Genomic DNA, 26,617 nt, shown 5'->3' with positions numbered 1-26,617 from the left:
CAAAGTTTTGAGCCCCAGCCTTGCCAGTCTAAATGGACTGGACATTTTGACCAACTATATTGCCAATTTGGCACATTCTGTTTTTGAGCTTATAGTAAATTCATGTATGTGTTTTTATAAGGAACTTTTTTCTTTTTTGGATAATCCAAGGGAAATCCCTCAATCATTGACCGCACATTGGCTGGCCTCTGGTTGGTAAAACACTTGAGGCACCCCTCTTACCAGGGAATACACTCAGCTTCGACATTTTGGCAAGGGATGCCCACACCTGTTGGTTTCGAACTTGTGACACCTCGTCAACTGGGTGACATTCACAAGTGGCTCCTGCCAGATGAGTGGTGCCCTTGTGAGCTTTGACAAGGAACAAGGGTATCTTTAACGGTCCTCTCCTCCTACACAGTGAACTCCTGGTGAATGCCCTAGCCAAAATGAACACCCCACTGGGTGGCTTGGCTTGCCCATAGTGCAACACTTCTGAATAGATATTATGTCAGATGCACAACACCACATGCTTTGCAAGATGATTTGACAGTGTTCTTTCTCCATCATTAAAAGTTTCACAAGGATTAACTCGTATCAATGTTAAACGAATCAAAGTGACATTCTAGAGCCATGCTGGATTCTTCAAGGTTGTCACCACAGCCTTCACTTGTAAGTAGTTACTCAAGCTGTAAACCCCCTTCTCCCTACCAATACCACTCATCTTGAATCCACCAAAAGGAATCGTAGCATCAAATACAAAAAAGCAATTGATCCACACTGACCCTACTCTCAGTGCCCTCGTAAGCATATTCGCTGTATCGAGGCTCTTAGTGAATACACCTGCTGCCAGACCATAGCGAGTCTGATTTGCTCTATGTATCACTTCATCCAAGTCCCTGTCATTAGTTAAAGATCAGCAGATAGAAAGACAGTTGTAGAAAAACCAAAATGTACTGGGACCTGAGAGATTCAGTGCCTACTTGAACTTCAAGATAGTTTGTACTGGACCAAAGATTTCTTCAATTGCAATTGGCATGTTGTCCTGTTGAGAAAACAATCATCACTTCTACTTTCTTATGGTTGATCTTTGGGAATTGATGAAAGAGTGCAAGTACCTTGACGTCGGAAAAGATTGTTGGCTTAATGTAGTAGCCCTTATCGCCTACTCTTTCACCCCCTGTTTCTAGAGTAGCTCCATGATCAATGCCAGATTTTATATACCTCAATATCTTCTCAAACTGGCCCAAGTCAATCTGCATTTAACAAAATCTATATGATAAGATGCAATGAATAAAAAGTCTAATAGCCCAACCAATGGATAAGTGAAATAATTTTCCACAACAATCTGTTTCCCCCATATAACTTGTCACTGTTCACTGGGGCTTAGATCTACGTTTCTCCTATGATCAGGTCACCAACTTTTAACCTTCCGGCACTAGGCAGTAGCGATGCACACCGAACCGAACTGGCTCGGGCTCGGCTCGGTTAAAGCCCAGCTTGGGCTGCTTCGTAAATGAGCCGAGCTTGAACCGGTGTATGAAGCTCGGATGAGCTATCGAGCCGAGCTTGAATGACTTGTCGGGCCTGTTAAGGCTCGGTTCATTGCAAATCCCATGTATATAATATCTTTGTAAAAAAATTCAGAACTGCATTGTTGCTGTAATGGGTAGTGTGTTAGTCTTTATTAAGAATGTGTTGGGTTTGAATACTGCCTTTGCGCCTTTTTTTGCTGAAAATTTATTATGTATAGAATCTTTTCAGTAATAATAATCTAAGGACATATTTTGGCTTAATGGTAGGTCCCTTGGTCTGGTATCAAATCCCTCTGCAAAAAAAGAAATTTAATAAATCTTGTTTAAGCTCGGCTTGGCTCGAGCTCGGAACCGAGCCGAGTTCGGACAATGCCTTACAAACTCGGCTCCAAGCTCCAACCGAGCTTGGACAAAGTGATTTTGAACCGAGCCGAGTTCGAACAGCCCAGGCTTGGCTCGAACTCGGCTCCTGTGCATCCCTACTGGGCAGGCGTCAACCCTCATATGTGGTCTTACGACTTTGCGGAGACCTGTGTTTTTGGTAAACAGCCGTCCGAGTCTCCGAGCCTGGTCACTACAATCCCCATTGTGAGGAGGCACCCCTTCTCCTGAAGTTACAAGGCTATTTTGCCGAGTTCCTTAGTGAGAGTTATCTCGTGCCCCTAGATATTCTCTACCTACCCACATGTGTCGGTTTTGGGTATGGATACCCTTTGGTTACCTTTGAATTACAACTAGAATCAGAAAGTTTGGAAAGTAGACCAGGTCAGTAGACATGTCCATACCTGAGGTCCTTGTTCGACACCCTGTCTGAACGGATCGCCAACCACACGTTTCATAGCCCGTGCTTTAGCCTTCTCTAAGAATTCATCGTAAACCCGTTCATGTACAAACGTTCTAGATCCAGCACAGCAACATTGCCCCTGCAAAGATGCTAGCATCATGAATTAACTGTCTCCACAAAAGGCTTTTATGCACTGTCTGAACCATGTTAGCTCACTTGATTAAAAAACAGAGCATGATGTGCAAGTTCTACAGCCTCATCAATATCTGCGTCTTCACACACGATGAAAGGTGATTTCCCTCCAAGCTCCAAAGTAACTTTCTTGAGATTGCTTTTTGCCGCTAGCTCAAGCACAATCTGCCCTGTAGTAGTTGAACCAGTGAAAGCTATCTGCAGAATGTCAAAAACAAGTGAAGAAAGGGAGGGGATAAAATTGGAATATTAACATGTGAGGCACTAATCAAACAGCAGATTGTGCTCAGAAACACCTATGGCATGAAGAAAAGTAGTTCTCTATAGTACAATTTATAAACTTTACGCAATTAATTTATCACAGTGACTTCTGTCAAATTTTTTTTATCATAGTGACTAGTTAATGTTGTAACAGATGCTAAGCAAATAATCATAAAAAGATCTATCAATGCAAGCAGAGAAACCTCAATTCTTAGACCCTTTGTAATCTGCAGTATTAGCTGCAATATCCAGAAACTAGAGACAACCTTTTGCCACAACTACATGGTTCTGCTTACCAGAGAATTTAAAATTGTTCCACAGTGCCTTCTACGGGCTTATACATCATGTCAAGTAAAAAAGTTGTCAATATAGACTTATCTCTAATGACAAGATGTGCACTAACACAATGCCAACAAAGGGCTAAAAAAGTGCACAAATACAAAAGGGCCTCTAATGAACCAATTTCAATCTCACAAAGGACATAATCACCAAACACAAATCACAACCAACACAATGTAAAAAATAAATTATATTGAATCATAAAAATGCTTAATAAAAGCATTCTTGAATACAAGGGGAAAACCCTTATTTATAACCAAACAAAATGGAGAGTGGAGAGCAGCCCAACGACTAGTTGGGATGCCCCAACCACCACAAACAAAACAAAATAGAAAACAAAAATAAAAGAAAAAGAAAGAAAAGAACAGCCCTATAGGCCGGTCCCTATTATAATGTGAAATTACTGAATTACCCCTGATGGGTATTTCAGTTTACATATATATATATATATATATATATATATATATATATATATATATATATATATATATATATATATATATATATATATATATATATATATATATATACCACTACCACCATTATCGACGATATTTTAAAAATATCGTGAGAAATACTGATATTTTAAGGTAGTCGATATTAAAGGTAATATCTCGCGATATTTTCAAAATATCGCTAGAAGATAAAATATCATGATATTATCACAATAATATCATGATATTTTTGGGATTTTGTTTTTTAATTTTAAGTTTGTATTTCCTATTTTTTGTTTTTTTATATTTTAAAAGCTTTAAGACATGTTTCTTTATATTTTTGGAAGAAAAATAATGCAAAACTTATTAGTTTCTTAGCTTTTTTGTTGTTATGTTTTTTTTTTCAATTTTTTAAACTCCTGAGATTTATCCTTTTGAAAATCTCTCTGAGAAATTACCTTTAACGATAGGTGACTATGATGTATACACACATATATGTATATATTATCCATACAATATATTTTAACACTCCTCAAACTTACAGTGAGATCACCAAAAGTTTGTGAAGAAGAAAAAGAAAACAAGGTAGAGGAAGAGCTTTGGTGAAAAAGTTCACAATCTAAAATTCAAACGAAACATATAGTAAATCAATCGTTCTCGTCCCCAAATATAGTGGCAATCCATTTTGATGTAATTCATTATTACTGGCTATATATATGGCACTCTTGTTATCACAGCATAATTTTGAAGGTTCTCAAACATCAACTCCCATATTTGTAAGGACCGCAACCATACAACCTCGGTTGTGTGTTGTAGCATTTGCCCTATATTTAGCTTTTGTAGAGGAAAAATATACCTTTTGTTGCTTTTTACACCTCCAGGATATAAAAAAATCACTTAAAAAAAATCGTAGGCGAGTGTCAGTTGTTGAAATCTACTCCCCAATCAAAATCAGTATATGCAATAAGATTTAAAAATGAGAAATAGGATAAGAAAAACCCTTTAGATGTAGTATTTTAATGTATCGAACTATTCTCAATATAACACTCATATGAACCAAAGGTGCATGTTGAAATTGACTTGCAGTATGCATTACATGTGTAATATCCGGTCTAATAATAGACAAATGCATCAGTGATCCAATAAGCTGCCTATAAAGAGTTTGATCATCCAATAAGACTTTGTATTCAACTCTTATTTTGGCATTAATCACTTCAGGAGTAGTAGTAGATTTCTCATTTATGATCTCCGAACGTGCAACAATATTGACTGCAAACTTTATTTGAGACAAAATATATCCTTCAGGCAAATAGGCTACTTCAATAAGTAAGAAATATCTCAAGAAACCAAGGTAAAGTCATATCAAAAGTTTTTTTAAGCATAATTTTAATTTCTTCTACTCTCTTGTTATCACTTCCAGTGATGATCTTATCATCAACATATAGGAGAAAAATGGCATTCCCAGAACTTGTAGATCTTATAAAAAGCGCAGTGTCAGTATAACATGATTCAAATTCAAAACTTAACATAATCCTATTGAACCGATCATACTATGCTTTAGGGGATTGTATGGTCGGTTTATGATTCTTAAAGCTTTGTATGGGTTTAGATATTGTCTTTACCACTCCTGGGTACTATGCCTCGGCCTAAAACCTTTTTGGAACTCCCTTTGAAATAAGTAAAGTTTTAGTAGTTTCAACAATATGATGATGTTTTTTTCTTAGCAATAGCATTTTGTTAAGGAAACCTAGGACATGATTTTTTATGTAAAATACCATTGGTTTTTATATAAGATTGAAATTCATTAGAAAGAAATTATCCCCCTAAAATTGGAGTGGAAGATCTTAATATTTGTTTTAAATTGATTTTTTACAAGATTATAAAAATCTTTAAAACATAAAAAAACTTCAGATTTGAATCTAAGCAAGTAGATCCATGTATGTCTACCAAAATCATCTATAAAAGTAACATAATATGAGAATCCACCTTTTGACATAATGGGAACCGAACCCCATACATCCGAATGCACCAATTCAAAATTTTGATTAGATAAGGAAGTTATAGGCCCAAAAGGTAACATTTTCATTGTTTTAAGTATACAATCATTACATACATAGTCTTTTTACTTACAAGATTTTTTCAAAAGCGAAAAAAAAAAGATAGTTTAGATATACTTGGGTGCCCTAGATGTCTATATGAAAGGTCTAAGTCAACCTCTTTAGCATAGTTACAAAAAAAATCTTTAAAAAGACATAAAGTGAATGTCCCCTCTTCTATGGCTTTGCCCAATCAACTTCCCTGACCGGAGATCTTGCACCCAATAAGCCTTAGATGAGAAAAAGACCTTACACCCATAATCAGAGATTTAAAAAACCGAAAAAATATTTAAATTAAGTTTTAGAATGACTCTCACATTTGGAATAAATTTTTTATTATTATTATTTAATTTTTTTTAAATTTTCTATACTTTTATATTCAAGAAAGTTTCATCGGTGGTTGTCAGACATGAAAAATATGAATTTGTGCAATCTGATAGTAAAGATTCATTACGTGTCATATGAAAAGAGGCTCCTAAATCCAAAGTCCAAGAGGACTTGCCTAGAAGAGAAGAAGAAGATATGGCAGCACCGGATGTAGGAGTGACTCTTAGTATCTGTGAAATGGCCTCTACAATTTGAGAAATTGTCAAATTATTGAAGTTGTCTCATTTTCTTGTTTCTTCACGTTTTGAAGGTTCTTCACTCACCGCGACCACCTTTTTTTAGTTTAGGATAATCTGGCCCTATGTATCCCGATTCATTACAAAAGTAACAAATAACCTTTTTTCCTCCTCTATTGTATTTTTTCTCAAAGTGAGGAGGTTTATAGGTTTTTATATAGTTTTTGGGTTTTGATACGGCAAGAACCCCATCACTAGTCTTATGCATTCCAAGTCTAATTTTCTCTTGATACACTTGGGCAAAAGCCTCACTCATAGAAGGAGTGAAAGTTTTATGAAGAAGAGATGAACGTACTTGTTCAAATTCTGGTCTACGGCCATATAAGGAAAAGATCCTCTCTCCACTTGCCTTTGCCTCATTTCAATTGTTGAACCTTCCTACTTAGGTTCTAGCATACCCAATTCATCCCAAATAGGAGATAAGAGACCATAAAAATCCCTTACACTATTATCTTCTTGTTTAGTAGTGCGCACTTGATCTTGGAGATATTATAACCAAAACATGTCCTTTTGAATAAACATGCTCTTTAAGAACACTCATGCATCACATGTATTTTTTAATTTGATAATATTGGTAGCCACCTTGAACTCCATGGTATTCATGAACCATGAGAGAAATTGAGCATTGTTAGCATCTCAATCCTCTATTTTTCCTTGATATTCTTGTATAGCCTTATATTTTTAATTTTTGGAAAGAGCTTTGATTTGATCTCCTCTTCTTGTTAGCTTTAGTTGGGATTCGTTAGTGATTCCACTAACAAAACCCCACAACTTTTCTCGTTTGATGCAGTTTTTCATGATGGTAGCTCACATCAAGTACTTGCTTTCATTGAGCTTATAGGAGATAACCGAAGAAGATTCTCTTTTGCCCATGATGACAATCACGGTGAGGAAGAAGACTTAAAGATGACCACCACCACACAAAGATCATGGAGGCTCTGATACCATGTAATGAAACAAGATGTGAATGAATACAATGCCAAAAAAGGGCTACAAAAGTGCACAAACATAAAAGGGCCTCTAATGGACTATTTACAATCTCACAAAGGAGAAAATCATCAAACACAAATCACAACCAACACAATGTAAAAATTAAATTATATTGAATCATAAAAATGATTAGGAAAAATATTATTGAATAAAGGGGAAACCCCTTATAACCAAACAAAAGGGAGAGAGGGGGCAGCCCAACTAGTTGTTGGGTTAGCCACACAACGATTATATTTATGACCATTGGGAGCAGCCAATGACTAGTTTCACTGTCCCAACTGCCACAAACAAAACAAAATAAAAAACAAAAATAAAAGAAAAAGAAAGAAAAAACATTCCTATAGGTTGATCCCTATTACAATATAAAATTACTGAAATACACCTGATAGGTATTTCAGTTTACATAGACAGAAATAAATATGTACATATATATATATATATATATATATATATATATATATATATATATATATGTGTGTGTGCATATATGATCCATACAATATATTTTAACAGTATCTAATGCATAATAAAAGGAAATTTTAGATGAGAGCTATGGAAAACACGTCTGACGACCTTTGTTAACAAGATAACTGCATTCCAATTTTTCATTCCCTATTGATTAAACATTAGAAACTTAGTTAAGATGTTGATGTTTGCCAATGTAATACGGGTATTTTGGTCTTTTACTTACGTAGGGGGTAGTATGGTTATTGTATATGTCAATGTAATAGGAGTAGTTTTATATTTTTATTTTTATAGTTTTTATTGTAAATGTTAAATAGTCCATGGGCCTTATGGTAAAAAGCCATAGAGCCATTGGGATCTCCCCAACGGCTACATTTCTAGTCGTTGGGGAGACCGCAACAGCTATATGGTCCTCCTCTTGTATATATAGGGGTTAAAACCCCTACTCATTTTAATGCTTTTGCTTAGAGCATTTCTTTAATACAAATCCTATATTTTTATTTGTTGTGTGCCTTTAAGTGGCTGATTTGTGTGGATTTATGTTTATGTAATTGACCGATAAATGGTCATTGTGATTTTGTATGTCCATAAGTGTCATTTTTGTATTTTATTACATGGTATCAGAGCCTTCGTGCTTTATTGATATTATTGAGGCATTTAAGAGACTCATGGGAGATCAAGATTGGATACAGCCTCGGGAATCATGCCCATAGTCTCACTTGAAGATTGATGTTTGTGTAGCTGATTTTTTGAGTGAAAGAATTTGTCATAACAAATTTGTGGAGCATTTCCAAACTAAGTACCTTCTACTCTTCTTGGTTCTATATCTTTTTATTTTTCTCTCTTCTCTCATTAATGGCCGATAAGAAAGTGGTGACGATAGTGTTAAGACAAGCTTCTAATATATATATATATATATATATATATATATATATATATATATATATATATATATATATATATATATATATATATATATATATATATATGTTGGTAAAACCTTGAAAAATTCAGGAATTTTAGAAATAAATAAAAGAAAATTTTTCTTTAAAATGGAGGATAATATAATATTATATTAAATATCTTGGATCCGAATATGGGTATATCGAATCCAATATGAGGATTTGGATATAGCAAATGGGTTTGGATTCCGGATGGATCCGAAACCCAATTGAAGTTTGATTGGACTTTTAATAGATCCAAATATGGTGTAACCTCAATCAAGATCCGAAGTCCAGTTAGGGAGTCTCTGAGGATCCAAAATTTCAGGAAGATCTAACCCGGATCCGAGATCCGTTAGAAAACCCATTTGTATATAAATGAATTAATGTAGAAAAAAATACAACAAGATGTGAAGTGGTGTCGTGGTGAGGTTTGTTGCCTCCTTGTGAGGCAACCTGAGTTCAAATTCCACTACACACACATGATTTTAGTAAGAAGATACTACCTTCCTTTTTGACAAAAACACCTAATGTCTATACGTATTTAAATAAATTAAAGAAGACTTAATTTGCAACGAAACAAAGCATAGTGCAGTGGAGAGGTTCATTGCTTCTTTGGGGAATGAACCAAGTTTGAAGCCCCCCCCCCCCTATGCACTTAGTTCTTTTGGCAAACGTAGATGTTCTTTTTGGACAAAAAAAAAGAATTGAAACTTTATGACAAGGATACACATTTCTAATTATGCAAGATATGGATCAGCCAAAAATCTCCAAAATAGGAAACTTAACTAAGGTTTGAAATTGAAATCTTGAATTTTTAAGACATGAAAGACCTTCCCTATATAAGACACGTTTTTTTTCTTCTATAGGTTTAATATAACATTTTAGAAGAATGGAAGGTTAAAAAACTCAATTGGGGAAAGTCATTAATTCCTCTTCCATTCTCAAGAATTTCATTGGTGGATTCAAGATGGTGGCCATATATATGTAACTTAAAATTAGGAAGAATAAATATGTGGTGGTATATCCTCACACGTTTTATATAACCTTACTTTTCCTCTAGGCAATGTTAATTGCTCTAAATACCCACACATTTTTTAAGATGACACAAAATAAGAAATGAGGAGAGGGGGAAAACGGTGATTATCGTTTTTGATAACTTTATCAAAAACGATAATCTTGAGTTATTATTATCACCATTATTCTCATCAGGAGGGAGGACGGTTTCTAGAATCCGAAATCTTGGCATTGAACCAAGAGAGATAAAAAGGGGAAATTTAGAGTTGCCAAAAAAGATAGGTACATGATTTTTTTTGGTGTTGCTCTCTATCTCTCTCATCTCACACATATCTCTCTAACCTTTCATTTTCCTCCATTCTTCTCTCCCACGTTGGGAGAGGCTCCATTGGTGACCATATTGGAGGAGGAAGGTTCGATAGTGCCAAAAACCACCAACCGGTGTTGAAGGGAAGCATCAGGACGGACGATACCTCAAGACCAGCCTATCGATTTTATTCGGATTTCCAATTTATCGAGAAGTAAGAGCATTTTATCTTTATGCGTATGCTTAGTAACATGGAGTACACGTATCCAGCATATTGTTTGAAAGTATATATGAAAATATATTTACTCAGCCATGGTATTTAACCATGATAGATCGAACATCAAACTGATCCCTGTTATATAAGAAAAAAAGGTGCAGCATATGGGATTGTGTTGAAACACAACTCGGTATGTGTATCGGACTACCCTAGATGGTAGGATCGATAGCATAAGTCCGATAGCCAATTTACTTACATATACGTGTAATACAAGAAAAAAAAATTATTGGGTGCGTATAGATCTTAGCCCTGTTGATGCATATGGTTATTGGTATCCTAGAATGATGTTGGGATGGTCTATTAGATTAAGTTTCCCCTAAAGAAAATAAAGTATATATACCAGTTTATCAAACAAGGTGTATACATTCATTTGAGTATATTGATGAATGTGGCATGCATGAGACCGTAGGGTGATTGTTGAAATTAAGTTCGAAGAATATATGTTGTATATACCATGCGTTGTTTAGAAAGTCTTTTCCTTATGTTAGTTTTCAAAAAAAAAAAGAATAAGGTCATGATTCTAGATTCATGCTGAAAATAGATTTAAATCATTTGTACCCATGTTGTATGTAAGTATGATTTGGTGTCATGACATGCAGGATTGTGTTTTGATTCCTCCCATACAAGTTATGAAATTATATGAATACGGTTTTGTTTATGTGGTGTGCTTGTAGTTCAATTGCATAAATATACACTCACAGCCGACATTATCGTCTCTCTTGATGTCTCCCATTTGAGTTCAATATATATATATATATATATATATATATATATATATATATATATATATATATATATATAGACAGCTTTGTCTATGTGGTATGCTCGTTGGTTAATCATTTAACATATTTCGACTTGCAATCACGTGTTTTGATTTCTTTTATTTAGGTTAAAAAAAAATGGTTGTGCCTATGCTATGCGTGGTTGAGTATGTAAGCAGGCGGGGGACTATTTTACCCCAGCCCACTTTCAGTAACTCTTAGCATGGGGTGTCAGGTCATACCTATCTGGTCGGCCTGGCCCAACCTGACAGGATTTTGTCCACCCTTATACGGGTTGGGTGTTGCCGCTACTCAGGACAGAAGCCCGCATGGTGGTCTCACCGGTCAGATCAGACAGACTGGTCTGTCTGACCTGGCTTGACCAAGGTCGGCTAAACCCGGTCTGGGTGCAGCTGACACGGCAGGGTGTGCCACACCTACTCGCATGGCTGCAGCCTACTTAAACCAGCAGGGTCTCCGCTTGTTTGATAGGAGCTGTTAGTACACGTCACCATGTGTTGGGACATTGCAGTTTCAAAACCCAATGACCCTCTAATAGGGGTCTGCCTAACCTTAATATATATATATATATGGCAAACCGATTGGGCTTGTCAACACCCAGCCGGTTGCCTACATAAGTGAGCAACTGCCGTCATGCCCCGTGGATCATAGCAGGTATGGTCTGTTGTGTTCAACAGGGGATAGCAGTTGTTGCACCCTACATGGGTGCACCAGGCTGGGGTTGACATGACCTCAGTTTCCCTTGTCTTGTACCCAGACAACCAGCAGGGTACACCACACTGCTGGTGCGCCTATTTCGTGGCTACAACAAGTCTACCACTAGGTACCGCAACCCAGCTTGCTTTTCAAAAAATAAAATAGAAATAAACGGTTAACATTCATTACCGGTTGTCGACATAATACGCATATCCATGACGGGTGCACGATTGGACCAAAGGTGGTCCGCTACAGCCTACTCGATTTATATAAGTATGTTGGAAGTACATACATATATATATATATATATATATATATATATATATATATATATATATATATATCACCTATTTGAATGACAAGGTTCTGGAAGAAAAAATAGAATAATATATTTGAAATAAAATGTTCATTTCTTGTATGGATTGGTTATACGTGTGGATCCTCAAAAGTGTTGTTGCGCATTCAACCAGGTAGTGGTTACAATTGAAAACCTGGTAAAATGATACAAGAATGTTATTTTATTGTTCTGACCATTTAATTATTAGAATGAGTGTGCCGGTATATATTTTCACAAATGCAATTTTTATCGCATGCACATGAAAAGAATGTTATGCTATTACTAAGCTTTACGGAAGAAAGAGATATCAATAATGCTATTGGTTTCACATGTAAATTTGGTATGTGATTCACATATGAATGTCATGATCATGTTCAGGGTATAGACTGCCTATTGTTAAATGCATGTATCTTATATTTGCATAGTATGAAAATTCCAAGGTCATGAGTATACTAAGGCTTGAAACTAAGCATGTGGTTCCACATAACCTTTGTAGTGTCACACAAGCACTTATGAGATTTATATGTATGACATGCTATGTATGTGTTATGATGCAATGGTGTGATACTGGGCATGTGGTCGAAAAAGACCATTGGAGTACGATACGTACACCCAAACTTATAAAATTAAATATTTCATGCACGGGTGCTCGGCTCATATATAAGCCTCGGGTTTTGAGAATTTTTATTGGTGTCTAATATGCACTAGGTTGGTAATGTGCATACACTTGATCACCCCGAGTGTGGGTTTAGGATTTTGAAAATCCCTTGTGGTGCAATGACTTGCACGAAGAAATAAACAGGATTTAATATATATACACATAACCTAACTGCGGGATTATGGGTACACCTGAAAGACGGTATATGTTACCGATTTTTCAGGGTTCTGGATACACCTGAAAGATGATGTATATTACCGGACCCATGGTCTACCTTGAAGAGGGTAGATGGTACAAGCTCCGTGGGACAACTATGTTTTGTGAGAGCGAGGTGTCTCACCCAATCTCTAGTCCTCAGAGTTAGGGGGTCAGGACTACCAATGCGGCGTCCTAGGTGGTAGATCCAAATCTTTTGCAGAAGTTTTTGGGGTGCATCCTATTTCTAGTTCTAGCCATTGAGGAGTACTCTTTCAGTCGCGAACCTTCCCCTTTGGGTCTTCGTACGGTTAGTCACACAGGTATTAATTAGAAAAGCATAACAGACCTCTGTGTGGTCTCGGTCTGATACGATGTTGAATGCCTATGTGTACCCACAGGGTAATTAACAAGAGAAACATAAAGTCAATGCACTTTTGAAAGTCTTTAAGTGAATACAATGTTTGATGTTACATTCATGTGACACATAGCTTATTAATGTTTTCCTTAATATTTCAAGTGTTATAATATAAATGAGATTCATTCATATGATGCATAGCTCATTAATGCATTTTTTTATGTACTAAACAATGAGTGGTTTTGTATTGGGTGAACCTCATAGAACTTGCATGAATTTTGGCATTTCATATATCAGTATTCGAATGTGTTGCACATATAATTATACACGTGACACTGAGCATATTCATATTGATATTGTGTTTCTTATTCAAACGGGGAGTAGTCAGACCCATCTGAATTATTATTTTTCAGAAAACAAATAAAGATATCGAGGCAATTGCGGTCGTCGCTGCGGGCGGTGCCATGAGACCATATTTTCTGTGGATGTCCTGAGGAACTCTGACTTTAAATTCATTAATTGTATTATTTATGACTTGTAATATTTCAAGGTAAGGCTTTAATTCGCCTAATGATATTGAGTTTGTGTTTTCACCTGTAACCCACCCAAATTATTTGACTGAGGGATTAATAGAATATTTTCGTTGTGGTTTAAAAAAAAGAAAAGAAAAATTATTCCAAAATTTTCAAGTTAAATATTTGGGGCGTTACAATATCCATATTATGTAAACCGAAATACCCCATAAGAATATTTTGGTCATTTCAGTCTATAATAGAAGTCAGCCTAACTAGCTAGTTAAGCATTTGTATAATTATTATTCTTGCTGTTTTTTTTTGTTTTTTTGCTTTGGTACTTTTGAATGGGACAACTCCAACTAGTTGTTGGAGCTGCTCCCAACGAACACAAATTTTGTTGGGAGCAACCCAACAAACTGTTATAAATAGGGCTTCAAGCCTATGTAATTCGTATTGCTTTCTAAGCATATTGTGGAATACAAAAGCCTTTATTTTTTACCCATACGTGGGTGGTCGGATCAATCAATAGTGTTTTTAATGGTTGATTGTGTTATTGTAAGTCCATAAGATACACTAGTTTTGCTTTTATTCTTATTAATTTCATGGTATCAAAGCTTTGGTGCTCATAGGTTGTTATTCATTCGAAAAGGCCAAGAGAAGGATCGTGAGATTGGTGGAGCATCAGTTCGTGAGAGCATTGCATCGAGAAGTGCACCATCAAAGATCTCCTCATCAGAATTCTTGTTACCTTCTCTCTCTCTCTCTCTCATTATAGTAAAAATTGAGGATGAAAGAAGTAATCATCTTCATTCCCGTAAAACTCAATGATACTAACTATTGATGTAGGCATCCATAGTGAAACATAAAATATGGGAAAAGGGTACGTGGGGCTTAGTTCATGGGACCGAAAGAGAGCCCAAACTTATACTCACTAATATTGAAAATGGAAAGGAAGTAGCTCTTCAAGGAGAAGAGATGTCGGTCGTCATCGAATATGAGATAATTAGATGGCTCATCAATAGTGTTGACATCAAAAAATGCTCAATCTTAGCAAAATTTGACTTTGCTAGTGATGCATGGAAGTATCTTAAAGATACGTATAGTCTGAAGGATATTGCTCACATATGCAACATGCAAAATAAGGTGAGAACTATGACCCAAGGAGAGATGAGCATGAGAGAATATTACAATGCTCTCTCTCTCTTCTGTGGGATGAATTGGATTTTCTAGAGCCAAAATGGCATTGCTCCCAAGATATTGAACTCCGTGAAAAACAAATAAGAACAAAGCATTTCTATCAATTTATTAATGGGCTTAAACTCGGATTTGAAGGGACCAAATCAGCCATTCTTCATAGAGAAGGTGTACCTACCATAACTGAAACTCCTGAAGAGTTAACCATGGAGGAAAATAGGTTGAAAAAAAAAACATCCTCTTCAAAAGATAAAGAATTCGTGCTTGCTATGTCAAAACCCGAAAATCACATTAGGAGTTATAAACATCCTCACTTTGTAAGAAATTATGAGAATGGAAGAAATTTCAATGATTATGAAAGGAGTCAAAATGATAAAAGAAGTGATAATGAATACAAGAAGAGTGGCAAAATAATATCTTACCATTGCTATAAGTCATGCCGCATCAAGCCTTTTTGCCCCAAAAGAAGGAAAGAAGATCAAAATGATGATAAAAAGATGGCTTCGGTGAGACCATCTTTTGAAAGAAATGGTGTAGATGACTCCAAATGCATCGGCTCATTATTCTTGGCATAACTCATAGAGGTACTACAACTTATGTTAAAAAATCAAGCTTCTTCCTTCTCGAGTACGGCCATATCCACAAGTGGTAACCCCGATAAGACTTCTTGGATTCTTGATTTTGGTGTTTCTTTCCATATAACCTCAAATGAATCCATATCATCCAAATGTCATATTAACCCAAATGATTCTTATGTTTCAACCGCCGATGGAACTTCCTTAAAAATTAAAAGTTTTTGGCCTTTTCAAAAACAATAAACTTTCTTTATACCAAATATTAAAGTAATACCAAAATTAAATTGAAACCACTTATCCGTTTCCCAAATTGCGGATCATGGATCTAAAATTTTATTTTCATCTAATGATTGCTTGTTACATGATCTTTAGTCCGAGAAGCCGATTGGGCGAGGCTATAGAAGAGGAGATATCTATGTTATGGACAATCTTGAATTATCAAAACATATTTTTTGTAATTTTGTAGAAAAGAAAGATATAGAAAATTTGCACAAAGAACTAGGACATCCTAGTGTATCCAAATTACATTTATTTTCATTTCTTAGGAAAAAACTTATAAAGAATGAAAAAAATTGGACATGCAAAGGTCCTTTCCTTATTTATGGGAAGTATGAGTGAGGACACATGAGAATATATTAGAATTTGAAAGAGCCGATGAAGCTTGGCTCTTTATTAAAAAAAACTTATACTCAAAGTGATGCCACGTATAGATGGGAGTTGCAAAACAAAATTTACACTTGTAAGCAAGGAGAAAAGAGTGAGAGAGTACTATGGGACTATTAAAAGGTTGTAGGATCGAATGACAAAAATGGAACCTATTTGGGAAACCCCAAAAGATGTCCAACAAAGAAATAAACAATTTGTGAATAAACATTTTTTTCAATTTATGAGGGGTCTACAACCCAAATTTGAACAAATGAGGAGTAACATTCTCCATAAAAAGCAAGAACTTTCACATATTCATAAAGTTTTGGCTCAAGTTTGCATGGAAGAAACAATTTTAAAATCCCAAACCGAATCAAAGGAATCCAAGGATAATGTTCTAGTCATTTTAAAACCGGGTGTTAATTCTCATACATATAAGCCTCCACACTTCTACAAAAATAACAATTTTGGAAAACCTCAGTTTTATAAGGAAAAGGGAGATGAAAAGAAGAAACATGTTTGTTACAATTATGGAGAACCAGGACATATCAAACCATATTGTTCGAAATTTAAAGCTAAAGAGGAAAGAAAAATCGCTTCGATTGGTACTTCCCAAGTCAACAAAGAAAGTTCAAGTAAACCCATAGGAAACATGATGCTATCTCAATTGATAGAAGCCTTGCAATCTCTCCTCAAATGTTCCTCCACAACTGATGTCGTTGTCTCCACTTTATCGCCTCATGATAGGACTCCTTGACTCCTATATTCTAGTGCTTCATTTCATATGACCTATAATAGTTTCATGCTTACCAATCATAGTATTGATTCAAGTAAGAAAAATGTTTTCAATGCAAATGAAACCTCTCTTGATATTAAAGGAATCGAAAATTTTGAAAAATCTCTAAATTTTTGTATTTCAAACATAAAAATTATTCCAAAACTTACTTTTGGTTTCTCAAATCACCGATCAAGGTTGTAGTGTCTTCTTCACATCTGACCAATGCTTAATACATGATCTTCAATTAGGGAAAAAGATTGAGGAAGGCCGTAGAGAAGGAAATCTCTACTAGATTGATCGGTTAATTATTTAAAAGAAACCATTTTGTCTCAATGTACAAAAATTGGATTTGATTTTGTGTCATCAAAGACTAGGTCATCCTAGTGTTGTTAAACTGTTAAATGTATCTCATTTGAGAATTTTTTGTAATGAAAAAATTCAATGTACTGATTGTATACTTGCAAAGATGAAATCCATTTCTTATCAAGGGAGGACCTTTTTTGCTCTAAAACCACTTGAATTAATACATTCTGATGTTTAGGGCCCAGACCTAGTAAAATCTAAAGGTGGATACATATATTATGTTATTTTTGTGGATAACTATTCCCATTATACATAAATTTACTTTCTTAGGCAAAAAAATGAAGTATTTGAAAACTTAAAAAAATTTCACAAATTTGTTCAAGACAATCATATTTATCTTTCGTTCTAATTCGATTGGAGAATACATGTCAAATGATTTCAAAAGTTATTTAGAATCCAATGAAATCTTACACCAAAGGTCTTGTGCAAACACACTCCAAACAAAATGGATTAGCTGAACGAAAACATAGACATATAATAAAAATTGCAAGGACTTTGCTCATCTCCAAAGGTGTTCCAAAATATTTTTAGGCTGAAGCAGCTCTTACAGCAATTTACCTTATAAATCAGCTTTCATCATCAAATCATCAAAACTTCAAAATATAACTACATATGAAAACTTTTTGAAATTTCTCCTGATTATTTTAGACTAAGAACCTTTGAATGTACGTTTTTTGTGTTAACCAACAAAAATAACAAGTTATCTCCAAGATCCATCCTTGGTGTATTTCTTGGGTATGGTGAGAGTCAAAAGGGATTTTGATGCTATGATCTTGAACATGATAAATTATATGTTTCAAGAAACATTACCTTTTTAAAAAAATAAAGTTTTTTTTGATAAAAATGTGCTTAAGAGAGAAGATGAATATATATTCTTAGAGTTGGATTCTAAGGATGATAGTGATTTGATATCAAAAGAGAATCAAATTAATGATTATAAATCTCAAATGCATACCTAGTGTGGTGTATATAAGGATCATTCTCAAATTATTCAATATAAAAGAAGACAAGAGAGCTACCATCCTAATGCCTAGAAGCCCAAGAAACCAAAAATATTAGGCACTCTGAAAGACAACATAAAAAACCTGATATATTTGTGACATATGAGTCCTTTGCCCCATCAATACAGAGCCTGTCTAGCAAACATTTTCTTCTACTTTGAACCAATCTCATATAATCAAGCTAAAAACTATCCAGAATGGCAAAATATCATGTGAGAATAAATAAGCGCATTAGAAAAATCTAAAACTTAGGAATTAACCAACTTATCACCTGAGAAGAAATCAATAAGATATAGACGGGTCTTTAAGGTTAAAACTAAGAGTAATAGAACATTGGAAAGAAATAAAGCCAGACTAGTAGCTAAAAGATACTCACACGAATATGAGATAGATTATGATGAGACTTTTGCCCATGTCGCTAGAATAACTATTGTTAGAATAACTATTGTTAGAATACTTAAAGTTGCGGCTGCTATTAGAAAATGGAGCATCTATCAAATGAATGTTAAAAATGCCTTCCTTAATAGAGAATTAAAAGAAACATATATGGATCTACCACCTGGGTATGATATTCCAAATTGAAATGTTCTTCATCTTAAAAAGGCCCCGTATGGTCTCAAAGACTCAAACAAGCACCAAAGGCCTGGGTTATGACTAGTCTTGGATATTTTTCATATTATACTGACACTACTTTATTTGTTAAGAATTTTGTTGTAGGTATTATAATTTTGCTCCTTTATGTTGATGACATGATCATAACAGGAGGAGACAAACAAGGAGTAAATGCATGCAATCAAACAAAATTTTGAAATAATTAATTTAGGTTTTCTCAGATTTTTCCTAGGGATTAAAGTAGCTTATTCTCCCCGATGATATTTGTTAACTCAATATAAATTTGTTACTAAGATCATTGACAAGTCTAGACTAACTAACGAGAAGAGAGTGGATATGTTGAAAGTTATCAACTTAAAGATGAAGATTGATGATGAAACTCGATTGGACGATCTCACTCCATGTCGACAAATGATTGGTGTCTTGACATACTTGACTATAACCAAACCAGACATATCCCATACAGTACACACTGCTAGTCAATTTTAGCACTCTCCTACCTTAATTCATATGTGTTGTTATGCATATTGTTAGATATTTAAGAAATTCTGTTAATCAAGGATTATTATTGTCATCCTCCTCCCCTCTTAAATTAATTGCATATTTTGACTCTCACTAGGTAGGAGATCCTAATGATCGATGCTCAACCATTGGCTTCTGTGTTTTTGTAGAAGACTCACTGGTGTCCTAAAAATATAAAAAACAACAAAATGTATATATGTCATCCTCAAAAGCCGAGTATCATGTTATGGCCACCACAACATCAGAGATTGTCTGGATAAGAAGCTTACGAGAAGACATGGGAGTACCATCAACAACACCATCGAGATTATGTTGTGACAACAAAAATGCCATATATATTGTTGAGAATCATAGATTTCATGAACGCAGTAAGCACATTGAGATGGGTTGGCATTATGTCAGAGAAGAATTTCGCTACCGCATGTTATGTCTGAATATCAGCTTGCGGATTTCTTCACTAAAGCGCTTCCTTGTCCTAGATTTCATTTTTTGTTAGGCAAACTTTCGATGATTACACCGTAAGTTTGAGGGGGAGTGTCAATGTAATAGGGGTATTTTGGTCTTTTACTTATATAAGGGTATTATGGCCATTGTATATGTCAATGTAATAAGAGTAGTTTTATATTTTTTATTTTTATATTTTTTATTGTAAATGTTAAATAGGCCATGGGCCTTATGGTAAAAAGCCATAGAGCCGTTGGGGTCTCCCCAACAGCTACATTTCTAGCCATTGGGGAGACCCCAACAACAATATGGTACTCCTCTTGTATATATAGGGGTTGAAACCCTTCCTCATTTTAATGTTTTTGCTTAGAGCATTTCTTCAATACAAATCCTATATTTTTGTGTGTTGTGTGCCCTTAAGCGGCTGATTTGTGTGGATTCGTGTTTATGTAATTGACCCATAAGTGGTCATTGTGATTGTGTATGTGACATTTTTGTATTTCATTACAATGATCACAAGTTTACCTGATGAGTTTCATAAGAAAATGAAATAAAATAAATAGAATATTGGATATACAACATTGAGGATGGTGACTGGAAATACAGACTAGTAGAAAATTCTAGCTTAGATTACTGTGCAACATATGGGATACAAAACACCATTCTTCAGATAATTTTCCACCATAAAATCAAGAGCTAAAATGGGTTAAGGATTGCATTGAGATGTTACCTGGACACTTTTGCCTGCCAGCTGTGTCAATACTGAAATTGACACTATAAACCAGTTTTTACTTTATTGAGCATCTAGTACATTAGAATATTCTGTATAGGTTGACAACATTTTCAGACAGCTATTAGAATTTACAAACATCCTGTTTTCTAATTAATCTGATGTCTACAATTGCACACAACTTGATGATGTAATATTTAATTCCTAACTTCATCATTTTATGTATCACAAGCAAATAAATATGGAATGAAGTCCTAGTATTTTTTGAATTCCAATATCTCATCTGCATCACTAGTTTGACTCTTTGCAGTTCAAAGTTCTCATAAGATGTACTTGTGTCCAATCATAGATACTGGAATCACATAAGGGCCTTCAGAAACTCTGTAACAGAAAGGGATGCACGAAGTAACACGCTTCTCAATTGTGGGAAGTTTGCGCTTCCCAGTCACTTCCACCTCACTTCCTATTCGCTTTCCAATCACATCGGTTCCTATTCTCTTTTCAATCACTTTCACCTTTCTAGTTTTTTTAAATGTTATTATATGATTTTCTTTGTTGGTTCATATCGCCGACCCCAATTGTTTTGGGATGAAGGCGTAGTTGTTGTTGTTGTTGTATATGTTTTTGTTAGTTATAAAAAGGCTTAAAATCACTTCCACATTTCTTATACAGTTCTACTTGCTTCCACATGACTTACCTGTTTACATATTTCTTCCTATCTGATTTCATGCTCGTTTGCATATCGGTTCTTGCATGTTTCCTTTATTTCTTCCCACATGCTTTAACAATACTTCATAGATGTTTTATGTTTCAAACGTACATTTAACAGTCATTTTTCTGTTTCCATTTAATGCATCGCTTCTTGTGCCCACTTTTGGATCTGGTAACTATGGTTGAGCATTTGCATTAGTGTCTGAGTAATAGTCATGTTGGCAATTAAAATCAAGGCCACTAAGAAGAAAAAAGAGGGGCTACATGAAAGCCATATAATGAGTCATGCAGAAAAGTGTACTAATTATGCAAAAAGTGCTCACTCTGATGCCAGAGAAAAGGATAAAAAAGTACTTAAAATCTACAGATCCCTCTTCCTCAATAAGGCAGTGCATAATCTCCCTCACTGCATGCTGCCATAGCCCAATTCACGGGGCCATTTCCCTTCTATACTATCCTTAAGGGAAAACCACATAATAGTTAACATGTACGCATTCCCTCTAGCAGTGTGCATGTAACGTACTGAAACAAGGATACTACAATGAATCTTAGCATGAGATCGGAACATGATGAATTTTTTCGTGCTTTGTGGCGATTTTTCTAATCTAGTATGCTGACCATTAGTATTATCAAAACTTTTAGAAGGCTCAAGCCTTCCAATAGGTTTTTCCAAGGAGATTTCCTAGAATTTACACAATGTATTCTTGTTGGTGTCAGAAAAACTAGAGCATATAATCAGGTCTTCAACATAATGCTCAGGAAAATGTGAAAAAGATGAAAAGTGCACACAACTGAGGTGGAGACTTAGATTCCTCAAGCAATTCATATAAACCTTCAAGAAAGAAATGCACAGTTTATTTATACTGTTTCAACAATTGGAATTGGAGAAGACTTTCTATGTACTTAAGAAAACTAAACGTATCAATAATGAAGGTGATACCTTGTCCACATCCATGTGACCAGCAAGGGCTGCTCCAGCTGTTGGACCAAATCCAGAAACCACATTCAAAACACCAGTAGGAAGCCCAGCCTGTCAAACATAGGAAGCTATAAGACAATTACAGTCCAAGAAGAAAAAGTAACTAAAAAGTTTTTGGCAGCATTAGTCAGTAACATTCAATCTCGATTGAAGGAAAATGAAGTGATTGCTTCCAGTACCCAAGCTAACCAGCATTAAGCTTTGAACTGAAGCATTAGTACTATTATCCACAATTTTTTCCAAATAGAAGACACTAAAACGACAATTATTGTCAACCGCACTACAGAGACTACACTATCTTTTGTTTGGTGGTCATGTGTTGAAGGGCAAACTTAGGAGGTTAAGAGAAACAATGGGATAATTCATGTTAACTGAACAGTCAGTTACAAAATGAAGCAAGCTATTCATGTTCCTGATAGTCATCGTGCCCTTCTGTGATAACAGAACTCAAGGACATCTTTTTACTCAAATTCGCTGATTGGGAGAAGAGCTTTTATTAACCAAGACAGAAGAAAATTGCCAGATTACATAGACAAGGAAGAACAAGTGAAAGGAAAGAATAATGGGACACAGATTTTGAAGAAATTACATATGTTCGAAACACAGTTGCACACACAGGCTTGATGTAAGGATAATGCTGCTGCTTGTGTACACTTTGCATGTCTTTTCATTTTCCACGGTGCCTAAGCTGCACTTAAGTTTTCACCCAATTTTCTGAACAAGTTTTCCTTTGGATACATTTGGTCTATGTTTTGGTCTTTTTACTGAATAGTCCAAGTTGATGTATGCACAGAAATTGTATATTCAAAGTTCCCTTAATCATGGCTTGAGAACCTAGATTTCCAATCCCTCATTATGCCATTGCAAATGGTAATGCAATGGAAAATCAGCTATTAGTATCCTGCCAAAATGACTATGCTGCTGATTTCAATATTGAGAACAAATCCATGTGAACTTAAAAATTGGATTCTTCATCATGTTTGTTGACATTTTAGATGTGAAGTTTTTTAATGGAATCATTTATTTTTCAAAAAAGCATGCACTTTTTGTTAGACCGCATTGATAAGAAGGATGCATTTTCCCCAAGTGTTCTTTTCATCTTTGCTTTTCTCTTTCTTGGTAAACTTTAGGCCCTGTTGGGAGCTGAAAGTTGGAGCAAGAGATGCAGTTTTGAGATGAAATTGGGTCAAACTCCTTTCGAAGTGGTTGTTTTCAACAAAAATGTTAAGGTGGTATTGGGAAGCTGAGAAGATAGCTTAGGATTTTATTCCTTTGAATATGCACTGCAAATAAAGAGTTGACAAAATACCTCCTTCCAGAGGAGGTATCTTCCAACTCTTAGAAATTGAAGGCATTTCACTTTTCCAATTCTCCAACTACCTTTAATGCCTAACTCCTGTACAGCGCCTTAACAGATCTGCATCTTGATGCATGCATTGCTGCCTTGGAAAATTAAAGCAGCCAGGATTACCAACCAGAAATGGATTGCAAGGAATAAATAACAAAGTGATGGCATAAAAGCCATGACTGAAGATAGCATGGTTCTAGCCACTGTACAGGTTCTTAAATAATCCACTTGGAAAGTTTTAACAACAATAACTATAAGCGTTCCTGTTAAGACAAAAGGCAAGCACTTCCAATAAGTTCCCAATGTCTTTGTACACTATTACTCACAATAAGTTCCCAATGTCTTGTGCGCAACGTGGGCATAGGCCTTTGGTAGCATTCTGTTTGGAGATTTTTCAAGCAATGTGCAAAAAAGGAACATGAAACTCTGACATCTTCAAACTACTATGCAAGTTTGGCAGCAAAGCCAATTGACATTAATGGCACTTTCTGCTATGATGTTTAAAGGGACAGAATGAATGCACTTATTTTTCAAGTTCTAGAACAAAATCTACAGTAGAATTTGTGAAATAAACTATTATAAATAAGTAACCTCACTGCATGAGCATACCTCAAGAAGTAGTTTTGACACATACAAAGCAGACAAAGATGTCTGCTCTGCAGTCTTCAGTACAACAGTGTTCCCACAAGCTAAAGCAGGTCCAACCTTCCAGCCATACATAAGAAGTGGAAAGTTCCAAGGAATGATTTGTCCAACCACTCCAATGGGTTCATGCAACACTTGCACATGGTAACTTCCATCAGCTGGAACAGTGAGACCATGAATCTTATCCGCCCACCCTGAACAAATCACACAATGCCTCAGACTACACTACACTATACAACTTGACTGGTGAATTTCTTGCATGCAATTTCGTAATCAACATACCAGCATAGTACCGGATACACCGGACCAGCATTGGAACTTCCTTTTGAGATGTTTGCTCAAAGGGCTTCCCGTTATCCCAAGTTTCAAGAGCTGCAAGCTCATCATTGTGCTTTTCAATTAGATCAGCAAATCGAAGAAGTATTTTTGACCTTTCCTGGGCAGGAAACAAGATATCTCAGAAAATGACTGCAATGCTTGAACAAAGCGTTAAAAACTCAACAAAATCCTCATCAAAATTCACAAGTCCCAAAAAGCATAGTTTCTAGTAAATCTTATTGCCAGTGCCTACTTAAATAACCATCAGACTATGTTATGTAAAACTAACTAATATACTCCAGATGTTTTAATCATCTGCAAACATAAAATTAAAATGGATGCAAATTGTAATTACATAAGCAGTCATTTTTGGCCACGGTCCCTCATCAAATGCTCTACGAGCTGCGGCCACAGCCTTCTTGATATCCTCTGCTTCTCCTTCGGCAACATGAGCAATTACTTGTCCTGTCCTGGGGTCAAGTGTTGGAAATGTCTTCCCTGGTACCAATGGAAACATTTATACATCAACTCTTCTTCGCAGTCCAGCTCAATAAGAACATATCAGCTCCATGAAGCCATATGCTATATTGCAAATAAAGAAGAATGATTAAGTTCTATCAACTCTTAGTCTTATTTAACAACTCTAGGTATTACCTGATGCAGCATCAACAAACTGGCCATCAATTAGAAGCTGTGTCAAATTTACTTGAACAGGGGGGATTATAAGTTCTTCAGCTGCTGATGCATTGCCAAACATACGATGCCCTATGCTGCGTGTAAGAGATTTTCCTGAAGAAAAAAAGTGCCCAGCAAATCAACAAAGCCGTGTGCCCAACTCAAGTGCAACAATTATGTTTAATGTTGAACTTATGTGCATAGGGAAATTTGACCTATTGGTAGCAATACCAAACAAATGCCAACAAAATCAAGTCGGTAAACAAACTGTGGTAGCTTCGAGGCCTAAACCAAGATCACAGCCTCACATTTGCCTCAAAATGGAACCTCAAAACCATCTATCAGATGCATTAGTCCACAACAAAAATGCATTGAAAACGGAAAGTATACCATTCAGATAGAGCAAAAGAATGCAAAGTTTGAGATGGATTCAAATCCATAAAAGACTTAACAGTGATTCAATCAACTTGAGCAAACTCTTGATCTTCGTAAACCCATAATCTCCATCCATCATTATATCTTCAAACATTAATGGCACCTAAGGTGCAGCAATTAGAACATAACCCAAGTAACACTTTAAGTTCCAAGCTTCACCACCATCAAAATTCAAAAGAAAGTTGTAAACCAAACTAGAGAAAAGAAACCAAAATGGCTTTTCTTTTTTTCCAACATAAAGTACTTCATTTAAACTTGCCAACAGCAAGAGTATACCAAACAACCAATTGTTTCCTGGAACTAAAACAAACTATACCAAAGAAACAATTTTCGGGAGAAAAGAAAAACAAAAACTAAAAAACAGGATTTCTTTTAATACACCAACATCAAGACCAGGCTCCTATTTTCAAAAAAAAAAAATCACAGAAATACAAAAAATAACATAATAAGCAAAACCAATCAATTAATCACCACAGAGCCTTAATAAATTCATGGAGGTATCAAAGAACCATAAATTAAAAAACAAAGAAGAAAACCCAAAAGAATAAAACCACCATAAGTACGAGCCACGAGTGTTCATGGGATCATGAACTGTCATCAACTCCAAATGACATCACAGAAAAAAAAAAAAAAGACAAAGAAGAAAGAAAGAAAGAAGGCTCTATACCCAGCGATCCCGGTTTAGAGGATCGGACGGCTAGGGAGAGGAGGGAGGACATGGTCCGTACGACCATGGTGCAACAGAGTGGTGGCTGGGAGGTTGGTGACTCTGAGAGAGATGTTTTAATGGCGACGAGGTGCCGAGAAGAGTCCGTATTGGTAGAGTAAAGGCCTCAGGTGGTAAGAGGTGGGTGGGCTACG

At 35.5% G+C, this 26,617-nt stretch overlaps 1 protein-coding gene across 1 annotated transcript; it reads right to left on the bottom strand.

Moving 5' to 3' along the window:
* Positions 1-518: 518 nt before the first annotated feature.
* Positions 519-26,549, bottom strand: LOC149837415 (benzaldehyde dehydrogenase, mitochondrial-like). The gene is made up of 11 exons (XM_090006023.1): positions 26,424-26,549; positions 25,301-25,435; positions 25,002-25,144; positions 24,611-24,764; positions 24,293-24,522; positions 22,297-22,386; positions 2,515-2,688; positions 2,300-2,437; positions 1,098-1,235; positions 963-1,024; positions 519-878 (listed from the first exon to the last, which is right to left on the bottom strand). The coding sequence occupies exons 1-11, from the start codon at positions 26,488-26,490 to the stop codon at positions 605-607; spliced, it is 1,605 nt and encodes a 534-aa protein (XP_089862149.1). The 5' UTR covers positions 26,491-26,549; the 3' UTR covers positions 519-604.
* Between the last annotated feature and the right edge of the window lie 68 nt (positions 26,550-26,617).

The sequence above is a fragment of the Nuphar pumila genome, chromosome 5, assembly GCF_984573655.1.
Source record: "Nuphar pumila chromosome 5, dmNupPumi1.hap1.1, whole genome shotgun sequence".
NCBI lineage: Eukaryota > Viridiplantae > Streptophyta > Magnoliopsida > Nymphaeales > Nymphaeaceae > Nuphar > Nuphar pumila.
Note: the sequence above shows the minus strand (reverse complement) of the source record. Positions and strands in the feature narration are given on the sequence as shown.

What these genes read in the sequence shown, in the direction of transcription:
- LOC149837415 (XM_090006023.1), bottom strand. Translation starts at nt 26,490, where the DNA reads ATGGTCGTACGGACCATGTCCTCCCTCCTCTCCCTAGCCGTCCGATCC. An exon ending in GTTTGTTGATGCTGCATCAG is followed by an intron (nt 25,145 to 25,300) that starts GTAATACCTAGA and finishes CATTGGTACCAG; the next exon opens with GGAAGACATTTCCAACACTT. An exon ending in ATGCTCTGTTTTTTAATCAA is followed by an intron (nt 2,438 to 2,514) that starts GTGAGCTAACAT and finishes GCATCTTTGCAG; the next exon opens with GGGCAATGTTGCTGTGCTGG.